The sequence below is a fragment of the Adiantum capillus-veneris genome, chromosome 25 (genome assembly GCF_014529385.1).
Source record: "Adiantum capillus-veneris isolate H3 chromosome 25, ASM1452938v2, whole genome shotgun sequence".
Taxonomy (NCBI): Eukaryota; Viridiplantae; Streptophyta; class Polypodiopsida; order Polypodiales; family Pteridaceae; genus Adiantum; species Adiantum capillus-veneris.
In genome coordinates this window covers 52,836,595-52,845,479 of record NC_140955.1, presented here as the reverse complement: position 1 = coordinate 52,845,479, position 8,885 = coordinate 52,836,595, and the positions used below count along the sequence as shown (strand labels likewise).

The window sequence follows — 8,885 nt, the reverse complement described above, 5'->3', positions numbered from 1 at the left end:
ACACTGAAGCAATGGAAAAAAACAATGCAAAACATACACATGCATATCTTCAATGGCTTTGTTGACAACTTCGAGTTGGATGCAACGCATTCCAGAGTTCCAGGCAAAGCCTTTACCTCCACTTTTGATGGACTGCTTCACGTTGCGAGCTCATTGGTTGGAGGGGTTTGATCTTGAAGTTCAGGTTTGGTAAACCACGTGCAAGTGACTTCATCATGCAGCCTACAACTTGACTGTATAGTAAAGAGGATGAGCTTATGAGCACGTGGAGAAAGACTAATGCCTACAACTCCAAGTGCTACAATATGATGCATGCAAAGCTTGACTTCGATATTTACAAACAGGCAAAACGGGACATGCAGACATGTAAGCCTCAGTGGTTCAAATTTTTTTATGAGCACGGTTGGTGACCTCTGTTTGCGGAAAGGATGCATGTCTTATGAGCATGAGGAGAAAGACTAATACATGCATACATATAGCTCCAAGCGCTACACTATTCATGATGCATGCAAAGCTTCACTTCAAAAGCAATAGAAAAACAACACATGCAGATATGGAAACCTCAACAGTTCAAAATGGCAGTAAGGTTAAGCTTCTCAGTCCGACAGAGTAGAGGCGAGAGTGAATGAGATGTCTGCAAACCTCAGCAATTCAAAACGACAGTAGTGTTTACCTTCTCAGTCTGGTAGAAAGAGGCGAGAGTGAGTGAGACGAGCATTTGTTTCGAAGCTCAGGGAGATCACCTGGCATGCAGGAAGAATCTGTCAAAAGTTGACTTGGATGTCGTCCTATGAGAAGTCACATCACGCATAACTTGAAATGATGACTGAGACGCCCCTCCCTATAATCAATGGCCCCTTCCAACTACTAAGGCCATTAACATTTCAAAATTCCCCTTTTCTTTTTTGAATTTATCACAAATTCCTTTCCAAAGTAGTCTCTTCGTGGTACCCCAAAAAGTGAAATAGTGGTACCACCAATACATGCTTAGACCCAGCTGGATGAATTTAATTTTGCAGATTTATTGAATGATCCTCAAAGCTTTGGGTCCTTGATCTGCTTATGAAGGCACAACTTGGTCTCTCGAAGGGGCCAACTGCTCGTACTTTCCTACTATTTCTTAACATATCATGGCAACGTTCGACTCGAAAAAAGTAAAGATTGTATTTGATGACGTTTTAAGCTCTCAAATGCTGAAGTTTTGAAAGACAAGATATGATACAAAAAAGGATCTGTTGTTTAATTCGTTTTGAAGGAGTGATGATTGAATCAAGGAAGGAGAGAGAGAGAGAGAGAGAGAGAGAGAGAGAGAGAGAGAGAGAGAGAGAGAGAGAGAGAGAGAGAGAGAGAGAGAGAGAGGCATGGGACGAGGGATATGTGTTCGAAACGTGAGCCGGGAAGGCGCGGGGCCTCTAGCTGTGAGAGGTATGGAAGAGAGAGAACAACATACATTGAAAGCTCTGGTAATCACCATAATCATCAATTAATCGAGTAAAGATTTGAGTACAATCTAATCATTAGCCAAGGCGAGCTGTTAGCAGCACCAACACTTGGATTACATGATAAATAGGAGTTTAAGCTCCCTTTACAAGATTAACTGGGCCGTTAATGGATCCAAAATGGACCTGCTTCAACTACCTTCAGGATTTTGCAAACTTTATTTAAGTTCACTGTGTCAATCATCATGCTTCAATTTTTCTGAAATGTTCGCAGCTTCTTGCTCTATTTGCTTTGAACTGCCTTAATTGCCACTCACAAGCTTCGACTTCTTCTCTAATCGACTTGCTCTGATTGCCTTCAAGCTCTGTATGCCCTTGGTGATTTCTCTTTTTGAGCTCGAGAGAGTGAGCTTACTTGCTCCTTATGAGATGAGAGAAAGCCGGATTCCTTTTGCTAAAGATTTCCGAGAGAGAGAGAGAGAGAGAGAGAGAGAGAGAGAGAGAGAGAGAGAGAGAGAGAGAGAGAGAGAGAGAGAGAGAGAGAGAGAGAGAGAGAGAGAGAGAGAGAGAGCTGCTTACTCATGGACGAGAGAGATCCTCCTGCTTGCTCCAAGAGAGATCATTCCCTTCTCTCATGCACAAGAGAGAGTCTTACTGCTTTCTCCTCCACGAGAGAGAGAGCCTTGGGTCTTCCTCTTCTGAGCTTTCTTGCAACTTGGCTTCGAGAGCCTCGGGTTCTTCCTTTCTTGATCACGAGAGCAAGAGAGAAAGATCAAGTCCTCTCCTCCTATGTCGAGAGCGAGAGATTGCGAGCCCCCCCTTCCTCTTGCTCCCCCTCACGTTTTAATCCTTCTCCCCTTGTCGCATTTTGTATGCACATAATCCCTTTATATAGCAATAACCCCCTTTTTAGCACGGACGGCACCGTCACTGTGGAAACGATCGCCAATGATGTGGCAGGTTTTTCGGGTGACCTTCGCCAAATCCATCTCCACTGTGCCGACCAGGAGCGCCATAGTCTGCTCTTCATCTTTCGTTTCATGCGCGAGTTCGTCGGAGCGATGTACATCATGCCCTGACTGCCACCATCTTCTTCGCCTCCTCTTCTCGCTGCCTGCATGCCATGGACCCCCCTTTTCTTATTCTTTTCCCCCTTCACACTATAAATCTCCCCCCCCCCCCCCCCCCCCCCCCCCCAACTTAACATTGGGCGGCCACACCTTTTGAGGTCCAGGGAGGCGGCCGTTTGGCCCTTCAATTCATAAGGGCACCACATTTGGCATGCAAATTCAACCAAGCACTGCCAACACAACATGGTCGGTCCTTGTTTGGCTTCATAAAGGCATTGCCTCGCATGGCATTTACTTTCAACATCCCTTGACTGACTCATATCATCGTGAATGTGTTTCCCCTATCATTGTTTCTTGACCTCGAGATGCAAGTACAAGTGATTGGATTTGGAGAAAGGCATTCCCTTCGCATTTGGTTAATTTTCGTAGAGCTTCCTTGCTGCAACCAGGCTGGGTATATCTTGCAATCATTGTTCCTATAGACCATATTTTTGAGAAAATAGCTCATCAAGAGCTTTATGTGCTTTCGTAATAGCACCACATTCAACACACATATTGCGCCAAGCACTGCCAATCACCACATATTTGCATACAATCCCTACCGAAGCTCCAAACACCTCAGATGGCACACTAACCGAGGCGATCGAACTGCTACGAAACTGGCCCCCGATGAAATTTAATCTGTCAATATCGTGGTAACCGTAACTCCAATTGCTGAACTGAATAGATAGACATGCTCCACGAAGTGAGCACTTTAGGCCCATATATTCATTTCATTTTTGTCCCCTCAACTACAGTTGCCCAATCCAGTATGGATCTGCCATCAACTCAAACTTAAAACTGCCATAACTTCTTCACTGTAGCTCCAATCGACGAGTCATAAAGACAGGCCCGTAGAACACCTTGAGCACTATAATTTTAATCCACAAACTTCCATTCTTAATCACCTCAGACATACCCGCTTTTAGCATAAAAAACAAATGTTATGGCTCCCGAAAAACTGCTTTGGCATACATTTAGCATCAAACCTTGCCCGCTATCAAGCCCTGGTCACTGCTCAATAAACATATAGGCTTCAAAGAAGATTAACTTGCATTCCTATGCTCTTTTTCCCATCATGGAAGTGGAGCTGCACGACAACGTGGAGAGAGAAAACCCTTGGGAGTGAGGGGCAAATGAAGTCAGCGAGTTTTTAAATATTTTTCAAATTCACCACCACTGCTGAAAAGAACATTTTTCAAAAACTTATGAAACCTACGTATGGAGGTAAATAGAGTAAATTTGAATGTCTTTACTATATATTTTGTCGTTTTCAAAGAAAAAATTTAGGGATAGATCTCAAAATTGGAAGGTGGCATCACACTATAACTTAGGTTTTTTTCAAGCAATGGAATCACTACCTTCCTTTTTCTCCCATGCTTCCAAGTGCTGGCCTTTGATGACTACTAATGACCCCTTCTTACGCGTGTTCTTGCTAGGTCACCCTCTTTGCCACCTTTCTTCTCCGACGTTGACACAACATGCCTTCCTACATTTTAGAGATGAAAATATCCCAATTTTGAAACTTAAATGCATTTTTGAGATGTAAATATCCCAATTTTGGTAATAAAGTCATTGCCATTGCATTTCTTCCATAATGTTCTTTCAACCTTTTTTTAAAAGGTTGCAGAGGTGGTCTTTACTTTCTCGTGCTCTTCTCAAGGGCGAGCTTCGTGTTGATTTTGTGGCATACAATACACAAACATTTTAGAGAGAGAGGTGTCCACCGATCGCCAACTGACGGACATACCCGATTTGTCCACTTTAGGTCTGTCCATCCGTCCGACCTTGTTGCATGGAGGAAGAAGAAGAGAATTTGAACTTAAGACCTGTTATTCAAAACGGAAATGGCATAACCAATCTACCACCCTTGGGTGATATAAGGATGGTAGAGAGATTCTCCTATTTTAATCTTTTTTATAGATAAACGAGAGGCTGTTGTGCCGGCATTTCACACGGGGTGAGGTAAACAGGCAATCATCCGCATCGTGTTGACATGCACATCTGCACTTGTAGTAAGTACGTATGTAGTTCTCCATCAGTAACAGACCAGAGTCTTTCCTCAACACATACAAAAACACTCTGTGTTTACGACTGGTCTAATTCGTGCTGGGTGCGAGAAGAACTGAAAGGAAGAGAATCGATGTCTAGTACAGGCTACGAAGAATATGCATGTCTCCGTTTGCAGAGTGTGGAAATAATGAAGAGAATACCAGCAGAGTCTGATAATGAAGCACAAGAAGCAGAGCAGAGTTTGATTGGCAATGGGAGAAACCAGCAGCGAGTTGCTCAACATATTTGCGGCTTAGCAAAGTCAATTGATGAATATGGTCACATGGCATATGAGGGGGAAGCTGTTCATGAAAATAAAAAACAGAATTCTCAGCAATACAATGCTGGCTTGGGAAAATCATTTGTGGCCTCACTCAAAGTATGTGCAAGGCACAAGGATTTGCAGAAAGGAAGCAAATTACACACTGAGATATTGCAATACGGTCTCCTTAAAAAGAATGAGTTTGTAGGCAGTGCTTTGGTCAGCATGTATGCCAAATGTGGTGCACTTGATAAGGCACAGGAAGTGTTCGATCAACTTCCAGTCCGGACAGCCGTGGTGTGGAATTCGTTAATCACTGGGTACACCCAGCAAGGACTTGGTAGGGAGGCACTCAATTGCTATGAACAAATGCAATCAGAGGGCTTTTCTCCAGATTCAGTTACCTTTGCATGCATCTTAAAAGCTTGTGGCAGCATAGGGGCATTGCATAAGGGCCAACAGCTCCACACCCAGATAAAGAGGTTGCTTATGCTAGACGAAGATGTGGTGGTTGTGAGTGCACTGGTTGACATGTATGCCAAATGTGGCGCTCTTGAAAGAGCGCAAGAAATATTTGATGAGTTCTCAGCTAGGGATGTTGTTTCATGGAATGCTTTAATTGCAGGATATGTGCAACATGGACATGGTAAGGAAGTTCTTAAGTGCTTTGAACAAATGCAGCTAGGGGGATTCTCTCCAAATGCAGTTACCTTTGCTTGCACCTTAAAAGCTTGTGGCTATCTAGGAGCATTAGACAGAGGCCAAGAATTACATGCTCAGATTATGAGAGACAAACTGCCAGAAAAAGGTGATATGGTCAATGTTGCATTGGTGGATATGTATGCCAAGTGTGGTGCGTTAGAGAAAGCACAGGAAGTGTTTGATGAGTTTCCGAGTCGTACTATAGTGGCATGGAATGTGCTTATTGCAGGGTATGCCCAACATGGATATGGTGAGGAAGCTCTTCATTGTTTTGAGCAGATGAAATTAGGGGGGTTCTCTCCAGATGCAACAGTATTTGCCTCCGCCCTGAAAGCCTGTAGCTGTATTGGAGCTTTTGACAAAGGCGAAAAACTACACGCCCAGATCATGAAAGAGGGCCTTTTAGAAACAGATCTTGTTGTTGCTAATGCGTTAATTGACATGTATGCTAAATGCGACTCCCTCAGAAAAGCCCATAAAGTGTTCGATGAGCTCACAGATAGGAATGTTGTTTCATGGACTGCTCTCATTGCTGGATATGCTCAGCATGGATATAGTGAAGAAGCATTATCTTGTTATAGAAAAATGCTACTGGGAGGGTTTTGTCCAGATATGGTCACGATTGCTTGCGTTTTGAAAGCCTGTGGGAGAATTGGAGATCTTGATACTGGACAAAGAATACATGCCTGGATTGAGAAAGATTCTTCCCTCAAGGAACATGTAGCAGTTGCCAATGCAATTGTGGACATGTATGCAAAATGTGGTGCCTTTGCGAAAGCCCAGGAAGTGTTTGATAAGCTTTTGGTCCAGGACAAAGTTTCATGGACTGCCCTAATTGCAGGATATACTGAACATGGACTTGGTGAACAAGCTATCAAAGTTTTCGAGTGGATGCAGGTGAAGGGTATCTCCTCTGATGCTGTGACCTTCACATGGGTTTTAAAAGCATGCAGCAGTATGGGGGCATCATACAAGGGCCAAGAAGTTCATGGTGACATTGTAAGGTTTGGACTAATGGAGGATGATGTTATCCCAGGGACTGTGCTTCTTGTTATGTATGCAGAGTGTGGCATGCTTGAAGAGGCCCAATATTTGTTTGACAGGCTCTCAAATCGTGATGTGGTTTCTTGGAGTGCACTTATGGCAGGATATGCCCAACTTGGAAAGGATGACATTGTGTTCAGTCTATTTGACAAGATGCTAGCAAGTGACATCAAGCCAAATTCTGCCACACTCACGGTGATTCTTAGCACTTGCAGTCATGGAGGTCAGCCAGACAAGGTTGAGTCTTTTTTCAAATTGCTAGTTGAAGGCAAAAGAGTTGTGCCATCCTTAGAGCACCACAATTGTATGATTGATATTTTTTCTCGCGCAGGCCTTTTGGAAAACGCAATAGCCTTGATTGAGTTGATGCCATTTCTTCCTAATCAATGGCTATGGCATACATTACTAGGTGCTTGCCAGACAGGAGCGGGTCTAAACTTTGGACTGTGGGCCTTCCATCATGCAGTGCAGCTAGATGAGGACGACACTGCAGCTTATGTGTCAATGAGCAACATTCATGGAGTTGCTATCATGGATGATAGCTAGTGAAGCTCATGAATTTCAGGCACTACAGAAAAACAGCTTAATGACATCCCCTCAGTAGTACTCACTCCTGAGGTAGCAACAGACGGTTTGTGAACGTCAAGGAGAATGGAGAAGCAGAAAAGTGCCTCCAAACACATCATCAACATGGCTCTAATGGCTCTGGGCTTTGTAAAGGAGCCACCATCTTTGGAGGAGGCCATGCCTGATCCGAAGTGGAAAGAAGCAATGCAATCACTGTATGATGGCATCCAACACAATTCTCACAGTGACGTTGGTTGGCACGAGGAGCCAATCATTCTTTGCATTACAAGCACTTGGTGAACACCCTACCAAGGCTCCTAGCAGCCTGCCTCAAGTCCTGACTTCTCTACTAGGCTAAGATTGGGTTCAGACTGCCTGGACAAATTGCATTCGCGTGCCTAGAGCAGATTGGAGAAGATATGCGGTTTCTCTTCCAAACCCACACCACATTTGGGCGGCCTTCCACCTGCGGAAAGGAAGGCTTTCACCTTCTCTCTGTGGCATCCACAGCTGATGGTGAATGGCTTTACAGAAAACCTTGCAAGCTCTCTGCTTTATTGGCTGCGCCAAAAACTCTCTCAGCTTTTTTGTCTTCGACCTTACCTGTGTATGAACAAGAAGCTGCAATATCATCGAGGTTCAGAGAAATTCATCGCACAGTCTGAACGCAGCCTAAGCATTGATTTCTCCCTTCGTGGAGGCCATTACAGCTGGAAAAGGCTCTAAGTGAAGACCCCTTCTCTGCCAGCGTCCTAGCTTGTGTATACTATGAGCAGCCTTTACTGTCTGTCTGTTTGACTTGTAGCAGGACAGCAAAAGAGTGTGTCAGCGAGACACAGCATGGAGGATGTCAGATACCGTTTTCCGACACTAAGTGACAAAAACCTTCGACTTCTCACAATTGTGGCAGCAATCAGAAACTGACCAGTCAGCAAGGTGGATTGCAAAATGCCAAAGAAGCAATTGAGAGTGAAGATACTATGTTTTAGATCGTCAACATGAAACAGCTCTTTAGTGTTTTCGACATCTGGAAGTCAGGACCACAACAATGGCATGCTGTAATAGATGCTGAAATGTACGCTTCCAAGGACCATGAATGCTAGGGACAGCTGCGGATTGCGTTGTTCCAGCACAAAGACTGCGTTGTTCCGGCACAAAGACTCTGAGCACTGGTGAGTGTTTGACACTGTACACTCTGATCCTTTCTTCTCTTAATGCATGCTTATAGCATTTGAACTTGGATTTAGCTGCCACAAACCATTAAAATTTAAGCTTATTGACAAATTTATCCTAGTTTGGAAGAGCCATTTAAAGGTGAACAATTTCTGTTTTCTCCTTGTGACTGAAGGTTGGCCTCTTGAGAAGCCAGCCTAGGTTGTAGCTTGTTGGGTCAGGCTAAAACCTGGCCCTCGAACATTCACAAATCTTTTTCATCCTAATGCTTTGCATGCTTGGGTAGGGGCCAAGGCAAAAAAGATTGGAACTGTTGGTCTTGCTTCTCTTTTCAGAAAAATGGGAAAGTGTTAGTTGAAGTGCAGTGCTCACATATTTCACTCTTCCTTTGCCAATGTGTGAAAAAGCTAGATATTCAATTCACCTAGACTTTGGGCTTCCTTCAACCTAACGTAGAATTTGAATGAAACCATAGCTCCAAATAGATAGACCTGCATTTGGTGAACTTACCATCCTTATTTTACCAATTACAGATCA

The 8,885-nt window shown here is 43.8% G+C and overlaps 1 protein-coding gene across 1 annotated transcript; it reads left to right on the top strand.

Moving 5' to 3' along the window:
- The first annotated feature begins 4,464 nt into the window (after positions 1–4,464).
- Positions 4,465–8,672, top strand: LOC147424886 (pentatricopeptide repeat-containing protein At2g33680-like). Its single transcript, XM_086500261.1, has one exon. The coding sequence runs from the start codon at positions 4,545–4,547 to the stop codon at positions 7,152–7,154; it is 2,610 nt and encodes an 869-aa protein (XP_086356387.1). The 5' UTR covers positions 4,465–4,544; the 3' UTR covers positions 7,155–8,672.
- Positions 8,673–8,885: the final 213 nt, after the last annotated feature.

Bases quoted from the DNA above. Each gene is read 5' to 3' on its own strand.
- LOC147424886 (XM_086500261.1), top strand. From the start codon at position 4,545: ATGCACATCTGCACTTGTAGTAAGTACGTATGTAGTTCTCCATCAGTA.